This window comes from Xylocopa sonorina, chromosome 4, assembly GCF_050948175.1.
Source record: "Xylocopa sonorina isolate GNS202 chromosome 4, iyXylSono1_principal, whole genome shotgun sequence".
NCBI classification, from domain to species: Eukaryota; Metazoa; Arthropoda; class Insecta; order Hymenoptera; family Apidae; genus Xylocopa; species Xylocopa sonorina.
Window position 1 is genome coordinate 9720924 of NC_135196.1, and position 23669 is coordinate 9744592.

General features: G+C 40.9%; 1 protein-coding gene across 1 annotated transcript in view; it reads left to right on the top strand.

Annotated features, from left to right (window-relative positions):
• The first annotated feature begins 1895 nt into the window (after positions 1–1895).
• Positions 1896–23669, top strand: part of LOC143422656 (uncharacterized) — a 431772-nt gene continuing 409998 nt past the window's right edge. The window contains exons 1-7 of the mRNA XM_076893458.1: positions 1896–1951; positions 2443–2502; positions 7702–8083; positions 8667–8865; positions 9071–9241; positions 9381–9569; positions 18475–18633. Coding sequence (XP_076749573.1) covers positions 1896–1951; positions 2443–2502; positions 7702–8083; positions 8667–8865; positions 9071–9241; positions 9381–9569; positions 18475–18633 — 1216 coding nt within the window. The remainder of the gene's footprint in view (positions 1952–2442; positions 2503–7701; positions 8084–8666; positions 8866–9070; positions 9242–9380; positions 9570–18474; positions 18634–23669) is intronic.

A 23669-nucleotide genomic window follows, 5' to 3' on the forward strand; every position in this document is an offset into this window, starting at 1 on the left:
GTGCATCTGCATAGGTCACTGTCTAGTACGTTCCTCGCGATTCTTAAAAAATCAATGCATGAAAACGGAGATTCGTCGATCTGACATTTCAGTGACAGAAGTGAATCTTTTTGCGAGCTGTATTTGCAGTCTCCAAGTGGCGAGTTGCATTTGAAAGTCTCTATCATTCCCGTTACCTTAGATGTGTTGTGTTAGCACGGCACACAGTGTTGTAGAAATGTTTCCTTACACTGTGGTTGTCTGCACTTAATGCACGTATATTGTACATATAAATAGTGATAGCTACTTGGTGTAACCGGTTTACCTTTCACCGGTTGTCTAACCTTGCCTCTTAAAATGACACGGTGCAAAAAATATTAACTAACCTTCAATGAAAAGTTCTTTCATTGTCTTAAAAAATATTTGGACATTCTTTTATCATTCCATTCATTAAACTCAGAAGAAGTGTAAGGGAATCAGTAACTAACAATCGTGAAGGTCAAAGCTACAGGTAAAGTTATTTTAATTAAACAATTATTTCATAATTTCAGAAAGCTACCAGTCATCCATAACTGTGACAAAATCCATTTGTAGTTAACCTTCTTATTTATAAGAAATATGTTTTTTTTAAATTTAATTAGCTTTTAGCAACGAAACGACATTTTTATCGCACTATTTCACGATTCAATGTACATAATATACGAATCAGTATACACTGATAAATAATTTAAATAGGTTATTGCCATTGCATAACATTTGTAATTATTTTAACATCAATTTTAATTTTTTCGCCGCCGTCCAAGTAACCTATGCATTAAAATGAAATTTGTGTGCGACGTCCATAAGAAAATTTATGTACTGGTAGAATTATAGTTGTGCCCGCAATGTATACCTACAAAAAGCTGTCCACTTCCATCGGCAACGTGTAGCAGCAATCTGTCATCTGTGTCATATATACACGCCCTTCGTAATTTAGTAAAAAACGTATTTATAAAAAACATTTTTATGAAATCAGAACTAGTTACGCCAATGCTCGCTAGCTCCGTACAACACAATCTTTAAATGGAGAGTTTAACTTCAAGGAAGATGAATGGTATGGAACAAGTTCGTGTGTAACATTGCTACTTTGTCGGCAGGGAGATGTACGATGTGAAAGCACTCGACGTGACGGCAGAAGGTTGAATGAGGCTCGATTCACATGGCGCGTTTCGCAGCTAACCAAATTCGGTATATTTGGTCCTCTCTATGACTCTTATCGACACTGTTACGACCTAACTTACCGACACAGCTGATGCATGATCACTGAGAGACAAAATTAACTTGCGGACAAAATTTCTGTTGCAATAACTACCTCAACGAACAGTGTTAATACCCCACTTATGAACAGATCTTAAGGTGGTCATCGAAACGCGTATATGGAAAGTGCAGCGCAGCGATGAAGCACGCAAGGGTCGCATTGGCGTAGTTACTATTAGTTCTTTGAAATAGCAAACATTCTAACCACCACAGTAGACGCGAATGATCGACTTAAAAGTTGATGTATCAATACTTGACCATTTCCATTAATAACGTGTACAAGATCGCGATTCGTTAAGGGCTTATCATCCTATTCTTGACCTTTAGAGACATACTTAAGGTGCGGTGATGGGAGAAAAGAAGAACCAGCAGAATTTGTAACCTAATGCAGTAGCAGTGCGAGCAAAAATGTCGTAACCGCGACATGAACGTAAAAACCGCAACATGGTATGCATTATGCTCTAAGGAACGAAGCAATTTACGATGTTGCATGCGTGTTTGCGCATCAATCAATCCCTGCGTGTATAAGTTTACAAATTCTCAAATCTATTCGAGTATTTGGTTCTAAATCAAGCGGGCACCCGAGTAATCAAAATGAAATGCCAGTAAATACGAGGAATATGAAGAACCCCGAAGTGGACAGTGGATACAGCAACGCAGTAGTAATCATTTTCGGGTATGGACTAATTTAGCAATTTACCCGGTGAGAATGTAACTCGAGATAAGTGAAAACAGCCATTTCCAACTAAGGGTTGCTGCAGCCCCATCCGAGTGACACTTGACGAAATGATCGCGCTAGCGTGGCGGATAAACGAGCGCGCAACGTTTGGAACACGTTTCGCGAGCTCTAAAATAGTTTACGAGACACGTACCCGGTATGCATAAATACATGTATACATTGTGACGATCCACACGCGTTGCGTTTCTCGCGTACTCAGCGTATAAGCCACGCAGCAGCAAGATCGGATGCGATCCGATCGGTGGCCCCGCTATTTCTGCCGGTACAGTCATCCACAAAATGCGAGGAACGTGTATCCATATATCTATACGGGGTGTTTACAAGATCGTCGTAAAATTGAAGGGGAACTACAGAACGGTCTGATTTTGAACAATTTGTTTCTGCTAATACAGTGTACAATATATTTCAGTATACTTATATTTGTTCAGGAATATTCTGAACGTGTTCAACACGAGTGCCAATCAATCCAGCTCGACCGTGAGAGAAAAGTAATACTTTGTCACCCTGCGGTTGACCATCGCAATCAATGATCCCACTGCGATTCACTCGATCCGACCTTTTGGTTACGCAACCGGTTCATTTTCAATCTATATATATGTATATATATACTCCTGCATTGCTCTCGCGCTCTTTATTCAGTTAAAGATTAATGCTCTCGCGTTCAACCGTGACTGGTCGTAATTTACACGCGACTGTCTGCATGGCGACAATTCGAATCGCAAGTGGAATAACGAAAGAGGAACGAGAAATGGAAGAGATGAATCCTGGCGTTGGCCATTGTGCAATCTGTTTCGATCTCTAGTTTAATTTCATTCAGATTATGTTAAGGTGTGGCAGTAGATGCGAAAGTAGTTATAACGAAAATATATGTATTTCGCGCTTTCCAATTGTTACAATGCAGAAATGAAATGTACACATACAAAGATATGGGTAATATAATTAATAGGGTTGAATGTAAAAATCGGTGGAATCGATGCCAGATAAGATTGCCAAGTCCAGATTGGAACAGTGTTTGAACGTACTCTGTCTGAGACTGTATATAAACTTGATCGACCGCATACTTGCGTAGAAATCGTATATACTGTACGTGCTACACTATTGTACAGAGTAATATAGAGCAAGCAGTATTTTGGAGTCTGGCGCTTCATGTGGTACTAATACAGATACGACCAACTTATGAGATATGATATTATGAGTTAGAGATATTTACTACTGTCTCACTGGTCTGTGTCTATATCACTATCGCGCAATATGAGAGAATTCAACTGACTATCTATGCCTAGCTATTGCATTATTACCTGCATACGTTCAGTTGGCTGGAGTACTCGACTTATAAATTCAATTCTCACAGTTATTATCTACTAGAGAATTTATTACCGTATAAATTATCTAGGCATTTAGTCCTGAAAAATAACTTTATTGTACAATAAATAATAAGTCTTGATATATAAGAGAAAAAGGAGGAGTACAAGAGAAATCTTGACTATGCGACCGTGTATAAATAATCTTGGTGCAAAACAATTGCATTGGGAACGAACTAATTAATCCATCGTTCTATCCGTACGATTCTTGGATTTATTTAAGAATATATCATTATTATACTCGAATATATCACCTGCGTCGCGGTTCGGTCAGTAAATTCGACCGCAACTAAAGTTAAGTGTGAACTTCTGGGAGATATCGTGTATGTATTCGTTATCTGTCGTCGACTATGACACCGTCAATCTACTGTGAGAACGTTTTACGATCACCTTCCACGGCAAGGCCCGACTCATCGCACCGAACGACCACTGCTGCAACGTTTCGACTTTTTCCTCGTCAACGACCGAGGAGTGATTTCCACCCTCTGTCTCCCCCTTGTCTCGACTGCTGAAAAACTGAGGCGAAATCATATTTATGGATACGTTTTACGAGTTGCATCTATAACGAATCAAGTACTAATGAAGTAGTTCGAGATAAGTAGCTTAACATCGGTTGATCAAGAAGGGTAGACGCGTGCATTAATTATGGAGGTTTAGAGTGAAGGATAAGGATCTGGATTTATGACGGAATCTATAGCGATATTTAAGAGGCCGAACGTCATAAAAAGATTGTCCGGTAGAGCTATAAACCGGGAGAGATATGTAAAATATTTTATTTCGATCAGAACGATTGCTATAAGCGCTTTGGTTATCTATAAACCGAGGACGCTAGAATAAATACAGGCCGCGGTTTATGTAGAGCGACAGAGGATTTTACGACTCGCAGCTTGTTTGCAAATAAAGACGCGTGTATACTTTTCTCCGTTTTCCGCTTTCCAGTTTTAATGCGATCGTTCGAAGTTATGCACGAATCGTGTCATTGAGAGCGTTCTGCGTTCACCGTGCTCGATCTTAACTGCAAAAACAAAATTCTGAAACTGTTTGTATCGAACGTATCTATATTTTAATGCTCGGAAGGCACTCGAGAAACATGTGTCTCATCTATATCAATTACCGCGCAGAGAAACCACCCCTACGAGCGACTCTTACGTCGTTCAAACTTTATAACCCGAGAATAAGTATTACTATACAACTACTTGGCTGTAAACTACAATCCTTACCTTGTCTTTATCAACAGCAGTATTACATAATCATTCGATTTAACGTTTACAGGAAAATTCCATTGAAACTTTACCCTGTAAGAAACAGGAATTTTATCGAAATTCTTTTCGATTCGATTATGGGTGTAGTTGGTACCAATACGAGTGTCGCACTATGTAGAGTACATAGGTATGCAGAAATCTGTGCGTTACGGTCGGATTGATTCAATCGTAAAACAGCGTCCGTCTAAATCCGCGTGCCACCACCATCCGTCCAACCACCACCCTTCGACGAGAAAGTCCCCTCGCTCTCCTGACAGCAGTGTGCCAGACGTGTCTCCACCCCGTGCCAGAGACCTGCCCCCTCCTAACCGGTACCCGGAGGCCGTCGTGCATCTCGTCGGCGTGACGCTGCTACCAGCACTCTTAGTGAGTTACGGGCCGCTTGCAAGTGCGCATCGAAAGTGCCGGTGCTCGTTCCGCTCGCACATTTCCCACGTTTCTACACCGTCCAAATTCTTCCGTGTACACTATCGAACCGCTGTTTCCACCAACCGCCGCGTTCCAATTTGCAGGAACGTCGACAACGGCGGCCTCGACACGGTTCTCCACGTTCTTCTGCGTCGCATCGCGCGATATTCCTCGAGCGTCGCGCGGCGCCGAGGCTCCGTTTCGAGGAGAAAGGAGTTTCCCGCACAGCAGAACAGGAAAGAGCCGACGTGAAACGTGCGTGGACCGAGATGCACCTCTGCGCATGAGGGGTTTATGGTGCGGCGGCAGAGGGACACAGGGGTGACACGTGGACTCGAGGTGGACGAGTGAAGGAGAGGAGGCTAGTGAAGTGCGCGTGTGCAAAAAGTGCGCGCCGCTTACACAGGAACTGAGACCTGTGTGTTGAGGAAATTATAGTGAAGTGGCTAGGAGAAAGTAGAGTAGAAGTGAGAATTGTGAGGCTTGCAGAGCGATGGAATGCACGTTGATAGTCGAGGAGAGTAACGAGGAACGATATATACCGTAGCTTGCTATTTTCCATCGGTGTATCTCAATCTCGCCGATGCTTGTAAATAACCCGTGTCAGCTTCAAATTGTTTGAGAGCCAGAGTCACGCGTTTCTGTTTCTAGTCGCGTCGCTATTGCGCTCCGCTTTCCTCGCGATTCTACTCGCCGCTTCACTATAAATAACGACATTAAATTATGCATATTAGCCTGATTTAATCTCGCCGTTTCGCCACTATTGTAATTTCACGTACGGTACTCGAACGTGCGTGCGTGTAACGTGTAAGATGTGCACTAAGGGAGCGGCATAAAAACGGAGCGTGCAAATATATATCGCGTTGCTGTGCGCGTGTTCTGTACACTTTCGCGCGTAACTCCAACACGAGGTGGATTGTCCATGCGTGACACGAAATAGCGTGCATCCGTTTACACAAAAGCCACGCAAGGTAGTAACAGGAAAAATTGGTGTTGCGCTTTCTTACGGCACATACGTATGTGTATACCAGGAATATCGTTTTGACGAATGCTATTTGTGTTTACCAATGTTAATAGTGAATTCTGAAAGCACAATAGTACACAGGTCGACGAGAAAGAAGCTCTTAGTTAAATAATATTGGACAAGATTATAACACTTTCCTTGTGTTCTTTTAAAACGTTCATCTTCCTTGTCTTTACGTAGATATTCATTTCGTTACCAAATATCGTGCAGCTCGGACAGTAATAAAAATTTATAAATTTAGCGTTTCGGTTTGAGACAATTTTTACGTTCCTCGAGAGTGTCCATTTCTTAAATCGAGCAAGTACCATTTAATCATGCCTAGTTTTTTTAGTCTCAATGACAATTACGTGACATGTCCACTTATGCATACGAGAACTTTCTTCATGATGATAATGTGTCTTTTGCAAGTTATCGTAAGTTTCAGATATAAAAATGCACATATCATCAATATACAGAGCGACGGCAACTGAATGTACGTGCGTTAAACAATGAATCACATTAGCTGTAACACCTTTGCACTTTGTCGCACAATTTCAATGGGAACGCGTACTTATGTCAATGATCGAAGTGAACATTGTCCTGAACGACAAATCGGTTAATTTCTCGAAACTAATTTTTTATGCATTCGCCCCCTTGCCCTGTTCTCGTTTGCATAATTTGACAAGGACAATTTAATGATACTCATTTATCTGTCCTCAGATCGGGGGTGGAAGGGTCCTGAGGTCTGGACTTAATATGTAGCAGGTTTCAGATTTCAATCTAAGATTCTGCTTAGTTTACGACTGCTCGCTCGATACTTAGTAATACTTTCCCTGATTCTGTACTATTAGCACTAATTTAATTCTCTTCTGTATCTCTTTAAGTCACTGGCTGAGCGGGTTGGTTTCGTTAGTCGTTTTTAAGTCGCGGTTGTTACCTTCATTATAGAAGCATCGAGCTTCGTGTTTAAACTATGGTTATAAATAGTATAATTGGATGCAGAACCGTACTGAATTATCTCATCGCGATCTCATATAAATCGAGTGTTTCGAATATATTTTACATGATAAAAGTAAACTTAAATAAGGAAATGTTTGCGCAACATAATTATGCAAGATGCTTAGATTCCAGGAACCATCCTCCCGCGCTTAGGGCGACTGTCGAGAGCTCGGAAGTTATAAAACCAAGCCTAAGTTTCATTGAATAATTTAGTTGAACTCAAGTAACTTGTCTTTAACCAGTTTATGCTCAACCAGTGGATACCTAGTATGGCGTCGTTTTCTACTCGCCGTAGAAACGAGTAATCGTCCTTGCATTGCGACTCGACGTTACCATTTCAGCTATGTGTTGGCACATGTCGTGCTTGTACTATCTGAGAGGCAAACAGACCTAAGTTTCCATTTACATTGCTGGTTAAGTTCAAGATATTTGGATTCAACTAAATTGACCATTCAATTCCGATTTTTCCTTGCTGGTTTTGCAGAATTCGAAGAGCACTGTTCAAGATCCGTTCCGCGCCTTGAAATAACGGCACACGTAACGAATATCGTTTAGACGAGTGCATGGTAGGAAGATAAACCTCTAAGGCAGCTGTTGCGTATACGGTGGGAAGATATATCTCCACGCCAGCTTGACAAATAGCTGCTCCTTTAGACTTAGCCTTCTCCCTCAGATAATTAGTCGGGACGAAAAATCGACTGGCGTGAGCGCGTTCCAGTGGTTGAAACGCTCGAAGGACAATATGGAGAACGGAGAAAAGATGACGCCACAGACGAAACCGCAACCAGAAACGAACTCGAACGCATCCTCGTCTACGAAGTCTACCACGAAGGAGAGGAAGGCTCAACAGTGCAAACGTTGCTATTATCACGGGGTGACCATCAATTTGATAGACCATAAGAGGTATTGCCGGTACCGTAACTGCAAATGCTACAAGTGCGGGCTCGTGATCAAAGGCAGAAAAATATCGGCGTTGCAAGTGGCTCTGGATAGAGCGATAAAACAGGATATAAACAAAATCAAGAGGTCGGGAGAGGTTAGTCATCCCTTGACCATTCGTTCTTAAGTGTCGTATGAATTCGTTGCAGTTTGAATCTTTAAAGAGAATCTGTTCGACTGTCGTAAAATTAGTTATATTTCTTCGAATTCTTTCTACTTCCTGAATCGAACCGCAATTACAATTTTATCGAATGGTATAAACACGAAAGAAAAATCAGCTGAATCGAACACAGACCTCCATTACAAGCTACTTAAGCCAGACCCAACGAATAATGCGCCCATTCAATATTCGTATTTTGGGTTCCTCTCTAATAGAGATTACAGATTCCCGCATATGCATGAGAGCCTTTGTAATGGGCAATTTCCTTAAACGCAGGGAGAAATGAAACTCCGTCGTTGCGCGGTGAAACGACCGCTAATGCTTCGTAGAAACTATACTTACGAGTTGACCCGAGTACGTTGTAATTGGATAATCGCATATTCCCAATGAGATTCAATTAGTTTTACAAATATTATCGTTGACGCGAACAAAAATTGAAGCACGGATCGTTTTAACGCAACGTAAATGTTATGTATAGCTGTATATATCCCAACGATCGCGATTGTTCTTCTCCTAATAGGTGGACCCACAGCCGCTAGCTTCCAAAGCTCTACCGATTCTTCAGGCTATCAAAAACCAAGAGGACATTTGTGACAGTGGCAAAGGTGATCTACCAGTCAGCAACCTCACCAACGACTCGCACAGTGACGTTGTTGGTTCCAGCCGTGTCTCTACTTCGTACTGTGGGATAACTAACAACCACTTGCCACAAATGCAAGGTGAGCGACAATACACTATTGCTTACTATATTCGAGATATATTACGTATATACATACATTTGGCAAAATACGCGTTTGCCATTTTCGATCCTCCAAACAGTTGGTTAACTGTTTAGCTGTATTAGCGGTTGCTAATAGACCAATCGATAGAACAGTTGTAGCTAAAGCAAGAATAACACTGAACCATTGTCATTACTGTTTAAAGTGAATCCAACTTCCCCGAGTCCTCTACCGTCGAGAAGTCTCGTGGCCAGTTGCGACAGCAGCAGAGGCGACTCGCCGATCAGCGATCTGAACAGTGACGTCAGTGGTACCACCAGTGTTTCCACTTTGTACTCCGGGTTGAGCAATAACCACGTGCCGCATATACAGTCTGGTGAGTAGTGGTATCATTTTATTTATCATATTCGATACACGTTTCATATTATGCATTCAGTGGAAAAATTTAATTAATCACACAAACAATCGCGATGAAGACATGAACAGCACTGAACCATCGTCATTATTTTTCAAAGTAAATCGAACGTCCCCGGGTCCTGAACTACCTAGAAAGAGGAGACTCCTGAGTAACTGCGATAGTGGCAGAGAGGATTCTCTAATCGGCGATCTCAATAGCGATCTGCACAGTGACGTCAGTGGTACCACCCGTGTTTCTGCTTCGTACCCTGGAATAACCAGTAACCACGTGCCCCAGATGCAAGCCGGTGAGTGACGATACACTGCTGATTATCGTATCCGATATGCATTTTATATACGCATTTAGCACAAACGACAATACGCTCTTTCTTAATTGACAACGCGAGCAATCACTTCGACATCCCGATGAAAGATTGCATCGAGTCTAAAAAATATAATTTATTGAGTATTCTGATGCATTGCAAATTTTGCAGCAACGTACTCGTCTGCTGATGAATATACATGCAGATCATGCATACGTATATATGTGTACGCATTGAAAGTCGGGATTCTCTACCTGTTGCTGTTTAAATTAGATGATTTTTACGATATTCTGTCGTTAACAGTGCACGTATTTATATACTGTATTTTTTTCCTTTTTGTTATTTTTAATTATTTCCTTTTGTAGAAATTGCTGTGATTTGTATTTTTGTAATTAGAGAAGGAAGGAGAAAATTAATTAAAAAACATCTCTATTAGATCGACGGTGCAGCGGAGAAAAGTAGTTCCAATCAGTTTTTAATGGTTTAATAGTATTTTAATAACACTTAGCTTATGGCAGAAAGAAGGAACGGTCATTTTTGTTTGTACAAACATGGAAATCGAAATGAAACGTTCCGTTTTCTTATGAAAAATTTTACGTGTTACCTTGAAATTGTTATACAGATTTTTTGTCTACATATCTGGAGACGCATCGTCTACATCGCTTACATTATCGTTAATTATTCTTTTGTGTGCATTAATTGCTTAGCTCTTGCTTAATACGATTCGCGATCCCGTTTCCCAGACATTCATAATTCTTATCTGATCATTCAAATTCAAGCTGAAGTCTTGGATTGAGCAGGAATAATTAAACAAATAAAATGATTCGTGAATTTTGATTAGACTTGATTTGAGATATTTTTATTTCTAGTTTAAGTTACATGAATTCAGGTTTTCTTTGCGCGAAATAATAACCAAGAAACGGTACTATATGCAAAAAAATACATGACATGAAAATTTTCTGGTGTTCAAAGAATAGTTAATTATGGTATAATAGATATGTACTAAATAAACTTTTCATAGCCCATAAACGTGCATTCCGTGCAATGACACATAACCAATGAAGCGAAATAATTAGAAAATTATGGATTATAAGAAACAAAGACTGGTATTTATCGGTCTTCATCAGAAAAATATCATTTAATCATTATCGTTCAACTATCAGTTATAGTACCGAAATATTATTTCAAGAAGCTCGGTCAATGAAAGATCTTTATTTTTCCCGGAGACAATTCTTGCACTGTACTTCCTTGTTCTTTGAGTGGAACGTTTGTTGCTGATTACCTACAGCTTTTACGACGGTCGACATCGATCGACGTCGTACTAACGATAACAGACGTAAAACTGACCTGGCCAAGGAAGAATTCGTCTTCCCTAGAACCGAATACCCGCTAACCCAGTCAAATTCGTATCAATTACATTTTGCATATAATAATTGGTATGAAAATTGCCAATATAGCAATGAATATATTGTTCTGTCGGTGTTGAAACACAACTTTATGTTGTAATGTGTAGTGGAACAGTCCGCAAATTGTTTTAGAATGTTTGCAAAGTTCTAGAGCGTTCACATATACACGCGAGGAAAATTTGTGTAATGTCTCTAAGAGATTTTAATTGCTGAATTAAACATGACTCTCGAGTTATGTATAACTAAACGAAAAGGTGTGCACTTCTAACGTCGTACACGGTGATCCAAGCGAAACTCAAGCCACTCTCTCATTTGACAACCCGACGGAATGTTAACCCTGGTTTTACGAGCGTTCCTATTGGCTGACGAGCCGTTCGAATCCGATTAGTATAATACAAGTTTATATCCAAACCTGAAACCTGGCAGCTCGATCTTGATTTTACGATCAAGCTCGTTTTTAAACGTTATTTAGGTCTCTTTCGGCTGAAATAATTTGTTCATAGACCTAAACTGTTCGAGAGGAGTTCAAGTCTAACCGCAGAGTTAATTCACGTTAAACTTCAATTTATGTTGAACAATCTGGTTCCGACCTATATACAGCAGATGGACGATATAAAAGAGATATAAAAGCATAGCAGATTGTGCCTTATATGCACCCAATACTGAAACGATTGATGAAAATATGCACAAGAATTTTTTTTTCTCGTTATTTTATTAACTTCATCTCGTTACAAATATTCTCGTGATACGATTACGATGAATTCATTTGGTAATCGTTAATAGCAAAGTATTTCGAGATACCTTCTCGAGCGCTGTCCCGAACCTTCAGACGGGACCGAGCCAACCCAAGTTTTACGATACTCATCCACATAAACAGCCATAAACTCGTTAATTGATTTACAACTGGCTAGTTTCCACGGATCTGCCATGATGAAATTAACGAAGGGGTAGCATCCCCTTATCATGGTCGCTAATAGAAGTGTGGCATTGCTGCTCCAAGAGAAATGTCGAGCGTAAGAAGTCATGGCTTCAGCCAGGGAGTGATTATAGCGGATACATGGAGCTGTAAAGTTGATCTTTACTAGCTTGCACTTCGAAGTATCGAGCACGGACTTTTAATAACGCCCCGTTCGCTGTTGTTGCGCCAGGGCAGGGTATGCCTTGCGAAATGTTCAGTTCGCCCACGAACACAGGACATTAACTCGCCGCCATTTTGTATTCCGTGCGTGGCGGCACGACTAGGCCGTTTGACGCGTGGCACAGACTCTTTCTTCCTTTCTGTTCACCTTTTCTGTTCTCGAATGATCGTTACGTATCTCAAAATGCATGAAGTTTATTCTAAACGTTGTACATAACGATTATAGATTACATTTTGCATGGATTTCATCTGTATTACAAGTTCAAATTATATATCTTCACGCATAAACATCTCTATTTACATAGTTGAATTAATTCTAATATAATCTGCAATTATTTTATCTAATTCATAATTTACTGTTGCAACGATCTAAAGACTACGAATTTTGATGAGTGTTGGTAAATACCGGCTATTTGTACAACACGTAGCCATTGAGAATTTCAAAGCAAGCTGTGAGATTGATTTACTGGTAATAAAATTTTAGAAACACGCTCATTTTCTCTAGGAAATAATTACAAGTTTCGTGCATGCGAAAGTGTTTGGTATAAAATGGAAATGGAATTGGAGGACTTAGGTCTGTGGGAAGGAAAAGGGATCGTATAATCGTCATAGGCATTCGAAACAGGTTTATTCTGCTAATAAACTGAATGCATGGTTTTTAAAGTAAGGAAGGTAGGCGTTCGATAGGTTGTAAAGATTAATCTTTATCGCGAAAGATCTAGTATATGGTCCGACAAGAAATATTAATTCTTCGAATAGCATGCACGACTTAAAGATAACAATTACGATAGGAGGGCAGATTTAGTGCTTTTTAAAACACTTCCTCTTGCGCGTGCTTTTCTACTGTGCTCTATAAATTGTCTTCGCGCGGCTCTGTGAACTGTTCACCCGCGTTAGAGCCGTCTATTCGTAATAGATGCGTACGAGTATGTGACTCATAACTTTGCAGACCGATATGCAAGAGTTATTCCCAGTAGGTAGAACGGAGAGCATAATTTTCGATCCATCGAGTGTCTGCTCTCTGTTATACAATACGGCACGTGTTTACGGTCCAAGCTATCATCGTTCTCAGAAGACGATAATCGAAAACGGTTTTATCGTTACCTCAGAGATTTTTTCCCTTCTGCCACCGAACTCTCGAAACTTTTACGACTGCGGGCCTCGAAATTCTGACCTGTGCACGTATAAATCTTTGACACGGGGACGTGTCGGCTTTCTTTCGTTCCTTTCGGCTACCGCAATCGTTGACACGTCTACATTGGTAGCTAGTCCACTTACAGAATCTCATCAGTTGATCTTTTGTGGACCCTTCACGCGTCGAATTGAACGGTGAAGGGGATCACCTCTCTCGTTATACGAAGCCGTCGGTGTAGTGTTTTCATGGGTCGCGTGGCGCTATGGGGTGGCATTTACGACTTTCCTGGGTTACCATTCCAATGTTGCCATATCTGAAACATATCTGAGGTTAAGTCAGCGTGTGAAAAACCTGTCCTTCAATTGAAAGAAGCAATATCTCCATCTCGTTAGATCCGAGTTTAGCTGCCTTCTAGAGCCGGTCTGATCGTAGATCGCAAAGTCTTTAAGCGCTCTATCTGAAGAGAGGGTGGATAGTAAAGTCCTTACAGTTCAGTGACTCGGGCCGCGATTTTTTTACGAGGCAAAGTTAAATGATCTGTCACTTTCACCTCGCTATATTTCCATCAGCCAGTTTCCCACTGTCACAGGAATGTCATAAAATAATACAACGCTCATTAATGACAAAGGTCTACGTTTACGCGTCGAGCAAGAAGTTACTTAACCAACGCTCGTTCCTTCCCGATTGTTCAACTGTTACGTCAAGCAAAGTCTTCGTAGAGAAGAGGAATCCACAGCGGACGTAGACAGTCGTCCGCTTCATTCTTATTCCCGCGAGGCGCCGCGTCTCTCCTGTTCGAAGAGTTCTAAACTCTTTTACGAGCTTCTACTTCTACCGTACACTCGGAGGGCAACGATCTTCGCGGTATCTCGAGCAGCCCCTCCGGGGGTGTTTATGGACTTTCGTCCTTTCAGTGCGCATTGTGTTGCCGTTCGTGTAAAACGCGTGCTCCGTGCATGCTTGACGAGCTACCACGTCCCGTGACATCGTTGCTTTTGTTTCGTGAGAGTACCAAGGTATACGGTTACTCATTGTTCAGCGTCCCATCGAGCGTGAATTATTTGACAGTGGCGCGAGGTGATTGGGTCCTGATGTTATTCTTTGGTGAATATCAGCGAGGATTTCAGGGTGTTAAATAGTTATAATAGGGAACAATGTGGCGGTGTATCGTTTCGGAATTGTACGCGAGAGAACAATTCGCAATTACATTTTTAGGGTCGGAGGGTTAGTTTAGAAGTTTTTGGTGTACTAAACGTAACAACGATTCTGTGTATACCAAATGGACCCTTTAGTCACCATGCAGGGTTTCAATTACGTGGCGACGCAACGGTATCATTGCTACAAAGCCCATCTCCAAACCATCCCCTGTGGAAACGTTACGTGCCGCGATGTACGTCCATGGAACGCACTGCCAATGGTCGAAAGGTAGACGGGGGTGCTGTTTTTCTCGATGTAACACGAGATTCTTGCTGGGATCGTCAAGCTGGAATTTTAATTGAAATAGATTAACAATAGAAATGAAATCTTCCCTTGTGATGAATGTAGAATTGAAAAGAGACGAAAATATGCAAACAGCGTATGTGTGCCTTACCCTATTCTTATCTCATCGAATAATTTTGTATCATTTGATTTTTTAATTATTTTTTTGTCCGCAATTATGCTTACAATTGAAATTATTTTTGCTTCAGCTCTTAATGAATTAATTTTTTTGCAGATACGCCATTGTTCTCTCAGAATAAAGATACGCATCTAGTTTTCAGAAGGTGATGCAGTGTTGAACTTCCTTTAGTGATTGACTCATTCTTCTCACCGTCATGTAGCGAATAATTTTGCATTTATTAGGTATTTTATGACATTACCTATTAAAAGAGTATATAATAATCTTTTCTCATGCTTTAATAAGCTTCATACAATGCACATTCGAGTAGTAACGCACTCTGTTCTTCGAACTATGAAACATTTGTACCTTATGGTTCTAATGGAACATCATTCGTGGATAAATGTTTGATGTGCTTAGTTAGTCAATTCCATTGTTGATTGGAAAGTCCGTTTAATTCAGAGGCAGATATCTAATCTTTAGCGAGCCGTAGTTAGCTCTGTTTTATTTCAGAAAATATCAGTTTCTTCATTCTTAGGAGGTAATCAGAGCATGATTAAACAACACGACGATCGACAGGATGCAGACTTGTAAACTTTTTCTGATCTACCCCTGACAGGACTGCTTATCAAGTTCCTCGAAATCTCCCGATCGATTTCATCGAGAAAGTCTCATTAGAATTTCTCAGCTCGATTCTCATCCACAAAGGTACATTTGTTTAACGTTCGTTGTCGACTATGTTTGCAATCATCTGGACGGATTAAGTGACTGGGAACGTTTCACGAGTGTTACGCGAACGCTGTGCATTCATGCGCTCGTACGTGTATTTCTTTTCAACTGTGTGAATGTCTGTTGACTGACGTATTCGGCGTCTGTGAAAGAAAAGTACGTAATACCAGTTGTTTCTGGTATTGCACGAGTGGCTGCAGTTTATAGTAACGATATCGTATCGATATGAACTTCCAGCGTGTAACATTTCATGTGTCACTTAGTGATAAGCGAAACGTGAGGGTAATATAAAATTGCGATTACGGTGTTATGTAAGTGAAAGGTTGAAGAGTGGTGATAGCTAGTGAAAACTATTCCAATTATACGTATGCTCTGTAGTAGTATATGCAGTACTAACACTGATCCTTCAAGTACACTGATTAACTCTGAAATCTTAACGTATCCTCATAATTGTCAAACGTTAACACGAGTGAAATTCCACCTCGATGGGCCCCTTTCTCAACGAGCGATACCGTAAGTGAGATATTTACAAAATTCATACTATAAATTTGCGATATACTACTTCGTTTACAGGTACTAAAATCGTACTGAACTCTAACTTGCAGGCGCAGAAAGTCTGTTTTAGGTCGTTACCGTACCAAATGTGTTATACATACGCTTTCAATATTCAAGGAACGAACTACCTAAAACCATGAACTGTCTACGTCACTCTTAAAAAACCATGCAGGGTCCACGAAGGTCCACACGTGTTCCCCTCTTAGCGATAACAATACGGAATTTTCTCGCGTCCATGCGGCCCTCTCTTTCGAGAAAGCGGCGCGTCACGGTAAAAATCGTAACTGACAAAATGGCGGCGGCTAATGAAAGGAAGGCCGCCTAATTAAGCGGAGGTACGCGGGAGATCGGCGGAAAGCGACGGGTGGCTCGTAGAGGAGGTGAGTTCCAGATCCCGCGAAGGAGTCGAGTGACTGCAACGCGTGGCACATCGTCGACGGATATCGAAAGGTATGGCTCGGTGATCCCTCTTCCCTTCGACGCACCTTCGAAATAGCCCTCCTCCGTACAAATGGCTGCCCCACTACTAGCTTCTCACTCTCTTTCTCCTCCGCCCCTCCATCGTCTGTGTCTCTCGTTGGCGTGTGTAGTTCGGAGACAACGTAGCGAGGCTTTCACAAACAGAGAGAGAGAGAGAAAGAGAGCGTAAGAAATAGCGTGCATACGTGTGCACGGAGCACGTGGTTGGCCGGGTTCACCTGCGTACAGGAAAGGAGGGAACCAACGCCTCGCGTTCCGGTAGCGTTGCACTTGCACCTCTGCGTCCCGTTGTCTATTCGATTGAACGTAGGGGGATGGAGAACCGCGCGACGGAGGAGGTAGACAGGGTCTGCACGGGAAAAATGGTGTAGGCTGTTCGGTAGGAGGGGAAACAGCAATGCAGCAAGGAGAAAGAGAGTGTAGCGTAGCACGTCAGGAGGGGAGAACTATTTCCGCCTTTTAAAGACGATGCAGAGGGCTCCTGATAGGCGGAGCTGCTCCATGCGCGCGCAACACTATTGGCTGTCTTAATATCTAATATATCGTGTCATCACGGACACAAAGGATTGCTGTTCTTGCCCACATTCAGAGCGCGCACCAGGTTTCCATTTCTCTCTGCGTGAACCAACGCAACCCTCTGACGCGCCACCATCGTCCACCCCTTGGCACGCAACTAGACGTACACCTACCAACCAAGCGACAATGGGTGCTGTTTATCGTTTGAAATCGATAGTTACAACGCGACGGGGTGTACACCTCGTTTTGGGGCGCGCTTGCGCCCGTTTTCAACCATCCTTAGAATGGGTCAGGCGTATGCGCGGTGGAAAGAAAGTTTTCTTTACAATTTCGTGTTATGTAAAGGAAGGCAAGAGGAAAAGAATTGAGAATTGGTTCGGTTCATGGTAACTCGATTAATCTGAGCTAGGTTTTGAGATCCCTCTTGTCACTTCTGACAGTGTACATGCGTTGGTATCTGCAATTAACGTCGTGGCGTACGCAATTAATTATGTAAGAGTGTGCCACATGTGTCGCAGTAAATATTAGTTTTTATTTTGCTGTACAGCCTATTTGCAATTGCTAATTATTGGATGTGGCACATGACGTGTCAGCACAGTTTCGTGTAATGTATTCTTTTGAAGTGAACGTAATCGTCCTTGATGTATAACACTACAAATGGACCAAGATTTTTAATACAATGATGCTTAAATCACAGGAAAGACTGAGATCCGACAAAGTATCAAGTTTCGTTCGCCCTTTCAAATAGTTTATCGCATCTGTTACGTCTAAATGTGGAAATTTGATTTGCAGCGACTTGTGGGAAATGTCTTGCGAGTGAAAGTTTGATTCGAATACAAGTAATCAGATGTAATACTGGAAGGTGACTGTTCATTTGTGACATTGATCGTTGCATCTTTGTGAAAGTCTGAAATTATCATTTTGTCAGTATTAGGGAAGTTTCATTTCAATTTCTAATTTTTTTTGCTATCGATTATCCAATTTATGTGAATCGTTTAATTATGTTCCATTTCTTTCACATTTATTACGTTTTGTTAGTGTCAACTCGTATGTCGTTCTGCATTTGTTCGAAATACACAATAATTCATTGCACTCTTTTAATCGTTTAATTAATTTGATACGTGAAATATTATGCTCGAATTGGCGTTAAAAAGTAATTGTCATACATTTGGCACGTGCCAGGGATTGTATACGAGTATCAAACTGGGAATGATTTATGGTACAATTTAAGTTTGGTACCGAATAGAGCATTACGTATATGTACTCTTGATGCTTAATATTTTCATTGACCTAACATTGATATTTTGAATTGACGTGTTCATTTATCGATCCAGTTCCAGATAGCAGTGAATACAGTGAAATTCTACTGCAATACAGCACCAAGCTTATGGAATTCTTCAACTTTCGTTGCCCAACAATGCTAGTGCCAATGTTCTGCATTTTAAAATACGCAGGGGGTAATCTCGAAGAGGCTATGAAAAGTATAGTTCAAGGTAACGTACCGTGTTCTGAACTTTTATTTCGCCTACGTTGGTTCTCGCAGTAGTATTTCCATATAATAAACGATTAAGTCAATTTATTTCCAGAGAAAAGTATCACTGTCCACGTGCTTTATGCGTATAAAAAAAGCAAATTTCTTATTTATCTTGCGATCCTATTCTTATCTTTAATATTCTACTCGTAGTACTTAACACCTTTATCGGTACGAAGGAAATAATTTGCACTTTTTTTCTCCAGCCTTGATAATCTTCTGTCTGAAAATTTCTACTTGGGATACCATTTTAAACGAAATTCTCTCGTTCATCGTGAATCTAGTACCTGCTTGAAAATTCCGTATTACTTTAAACCATTCCAACAGTTATCTCTTAATATGATTTCATTAATTCGTTTCTATGTCTCTCGTGTATTAACGTTTTTTTTTGGAACACAAGAACAATTTGTCCATATCGCATATCGATAAAGTGACAAGGATGATGTTGATGGCTCAACGATTGGAAGATTATTTTTTTTCTCGCATACAGTTGTTAAATGTAGTAATGTCTTGTGTTCTCCCTTTCGAGAAGCTGTTTTTCTCGCTGAATTTCCAATGTACGAAGACGCAATTTAGAAACGGGGACAAGGGTGTGTCAAATTGTTAACAACGAAGAAGTATATCCGGTACCCGCGTCGCTGTTGACAGACAATGGTCGACTGGTTCGATTTCACGCGATTCACATTGCCAAACAGTTGTCTGATTCGTGCCAATTTCGTTGCGTCCACGATCCTTCGGCTCTCGTAAGAAACGGATTTCACGGGTTTCCGTCTCGTTGGTTTAAATTAACGAAAGAACGCCAGACTCTCGAAGATCTCGGCTGCGTGTCTTGCGAACGACGCGCCCTTCTTTTTGGCCTCGACGTCCGAAGATTTATCACGATTCGCTCTGCCCACGAAGATTTAATTTAATACGTCATCACCAGGAAGATCTACATTATCACACGTCTCCATCGGCGATCAGCCGATGCAAGATTATTACTTAAAAGGAAGACGTTTGGAGAACTCTCGGTGGAGTGCGTGATGACACGTGCAGAAGGTATTATCCCTTTTTGAGCGTTTCGTAAATTATGCAAGTCGATCCTTTCACGATGAACATTTGCCAATATTTCGACATACGACACGTTACGACACGAAACACGCACTGACAAACATCATGAAAATAGCTGTAACACGTGTGTACACGTCAATTTTCAACTTTCCATTCGGTAGGAACAAAGTAACGGGTTCGTAACGTCTGCCAACAATCGGTAGGAATCTCGTTAACAGGACCACTGTATCTTTATGAACTGTGCATTATGGCTGGTTAGAGATAGATTAGCGATGCAACGGTGTTAGCTGGGATCACGGTCCGTCCGGATAGTAATTACGGTGAAGATGTCATGTTTCACGCGTGCCAACACTGTTTCAGGCTAAATAAACTCGCAGTAGAGCCGAGCTTGTTCACACGGTTGGATGCTCTTTAACTACAGTGGAAAGTCGCATTCCGACTGTTCACCCGGCGAACAGGTAGACGATTTACGACCGTAACTTGCTACAAATGGATACACTGTTCTTAATAAACAGCTCGGGCGGCTTTCAAAACATTTAACCGGGTTTAAATTATGATCACATCGACGAACGCGATCGGCGATCGTAACTCAGTTCGCGACTCTATCATTTCTATTCAATATCTGCAAGGTGATCACCATGAAACCAGTCAGTCTGTTGTGGAACTAGCAATTATTGATAGACGACCGAGCGGAAGTTTCAATATTTATGCGTTTATGGAAATTTGGAGTCGCTTACCAAATTTCGTGTTAGTTTAGTAGATTGGTATATCGGTTATTAATTATAGTAGAAAGTTAATACACTTTCAGCACTCGAAGTGAATTTTGTTTACTTAGCTTACGTAAAGATGGTCTTGTAATTTCAATTTTCTACTCGTTTTCAACTGTATCAAATTATCGATAATTATATATTACCTGCACGAAGATTGTAATTGCTGTGATTCCGCGGTCTGTGAACGCATTAAGAGGGTGACGAGTGTCTACGCTTAGCCTCTCGCAGACAGGAATTAATGATGTCCTGCGAGAAGAAGTAAAATGCCTTGCCAGAATGAACTTGACGTTTGCAATCAGGTATCAAACAAATAGTGATGAGCGTGTAATGTCTGTGTACACAAGTTATACCTTAATTACCCTTGGGCATTATCGCCACTAATGCTTCTGGCGAGGGAGAGAAAAATTACTTTCCTCGGACGGTTTATTACCAGGCACTTCGCAGTTCTATGCCTAACCGGGTTTCATGATAGTCTTGGCCTGCAAAACTGCAGCAGCCTCTACTTTGCGCAATTGATTTTGTTAGTCTAATTTGTCTTACTTACTTTCTCGGAAATCTTGTAAAGATGCACTCCACTGACGCGCACACGCATTAGAAATCTTACAGTTTGTTAATTATCAGATTTCTCTCGTTAATCGAGTTATTTATGGAAACTACTTCCGCAGCAGATTAATCGAGTAATATTAGTTATGGATTTCTTAAATACTCGCAGCCCTTTCCTTCTTATTTTTTTGAATTGCACGGTAAGAGAAAAATGTTTAATTAAACGAGTCGAGCTGTAGGTATGTTCGTTGCTTTTCCATTCCAGGCTAATTAAGTGGGATGAAATCAGGTTGCGCGAGTTCGTTGTTACATTGTAACCAGTACCAGAGTTGGCTAAATGTTGCGGAAAGCGTGTATAGCAGTCCTACATCGCTGCTCTCACCGCTTCTTTGGCTCGATATACACCTGCATCGCTCCGCACTCGTGGTAATTACACGAGGTTCTCGCTATCAAACTGGTCGCGCTTGGCTCACCTGGTGAATAACTTCGCACGAAACGAGTGATTCGAGTTTTCACCTCTAACATTACTAGCCCCCGTTTGCCGCGAAAGTGGCATTTTACTCTTTCTAATTTTTCCAGCGGCTGAAAAGAGAAAAGCGTCCAGGGAAAAGGGCACGACTGGGCACATTTACATGCCATTTATGTCTCAGAATAGCAATTTTGTATTACACGCGACATATTACACGTGAACATTAACTTTCTGCAGAGAAATCAATGCTAATTCTCGTACGCGGTACGCATTTTATTCAGGGGACAAAATTTGGGATTCAGAGAGGGGCGAATTAGCTTAACGACCGGTTGTTGCCCGGGTAAGGGCGCTTTAACACGTAAAATGCCAGACTGACACCTGTCCAGAGATACCAATTATACCGTCAACCTAACGACGATGATGCTCGGCTTTGGGAATGTTTGGTGACTCTCGATCTTATCGTTAGATGAAATTTGCGGGAAAAGTTGAAAATTTGCACCGTGATCGCTTCGCGGTTCAAAATTAACGGACATCAACTATACATCATATAATTACCGTTATTTTTTAACGATCCCCGACGATGGTAATCTCGCTAAATGATTGTCTCCATCGGGCGTAGATGCGATAAATCGATCGGGATTAAACTTCGGGATAGATTAACCCATCGGGATAGATGCGATAAAGACTAATTTATTTCGAGGATTCGTGAAAAAGTATTGAAAGGCACAGGAATTCTTAATAACAATGAATAAGGAATTTCATTATTTTATCATTATTCCAGTGAACGTTTTCTGCCTTTAAATATCGTTGAAAAACTATATCACTTTTATATTTAACGCTTCAATGGCACCTGTTATTCGACGTCACGTTCGATCAATCCGATCCGTCTGACTTTTATCGGAACGTGTAAGAAGAAAGATTTTCCATATCCGTTCGTCATGCACGGACACCGCGATCGGAGCTTAAAAATCGGCTGGAATTTCTTGTCGACTGCCGAGAAACCTGTTTACCACGCGAAAGGTGTCCGCTCACGATTTATCGATCTCCTTGCATTTCCTCCCCCGGTTTTCTTTTTCACGGGTGGTTGTTTTAATTGCATCACATTTTATTCAACGGCGATCAATGCATAACTTGTGGCCCCGCTTTAATTAAACGCCACATCGTGGCTGGTGTGTTTAATTAAAAGGGCAAAAACATTTTTCGTGACGCGGACGTCGATGGTTATTTAGAAGCGATCGGTAAGAAGTTTTCGCGACGCGACGAAGACGCCTTTAAAGGGGAGACGTTTCGAAAGTCGGATCGTTAATTTGTTCGTTCTGCGTTCAGTTTCCTAACAGTAACGGTGGAATTCACTTTTCAATGCGAACAGTTTTCTCATTAATCATTTAAAATGGTAACTTCGTTGAAATCCGCGCAATCCATGTTTTCCAAATGTAACTAGTTGAGATATGTTAATGAACATTTATATTTTGTATCGTTTAACATCCAGGCTAGATAATTTACTTTTTTATATCATTACAAATTAAGTACCAGGCTGCATGTAATGATAAATAGAGAATAAGTATCTAGCAGTTGTACAATATGATAATGATACAGAAGTACGCCTTCGAATATGTAAATACACATTTTTTGTGTCTTCCATACTTTTTACGTTTTGCAATCATAATATCATTTTTCTCTGTAAAATACCGTAAAGGTGTTCGTTTTATATTAATTATCAGTCCGATGATTCCGGATATTATAGATTCCGCTTCGTTAGATAACTAGTTTATTTATTCAGTCGTATTTCACAAATATTAATATTTGCCGCGCAGTCTGCTAAATCTTTTTCTCCCCAAGCGATCGCTAATGGTTTCTTGAACCGATAACTTACTTGCAATTAGTTGAAATAGTAATTTATGAATCGAAAACGAAATAGTGATTTATGTATCGTGTGTTGCATTAATTTATCGCTTTCGTCGCGGCTAATAAACGGTGATTATACGGACGTTGAGTAACAAAGTTTTTGTTCCATTGTCCTAACGTGGCGCGCTCAAGATAATCGGTGTAATCAGCTGAATTATCAATTCGTTCAAAATCTGCATACAATGCGAGTTATTTCTACACTGACAAATGTTCACGTATCGACGTTAGGGCATAGAAACGAGGTTCAACTAAAGGCCAAGG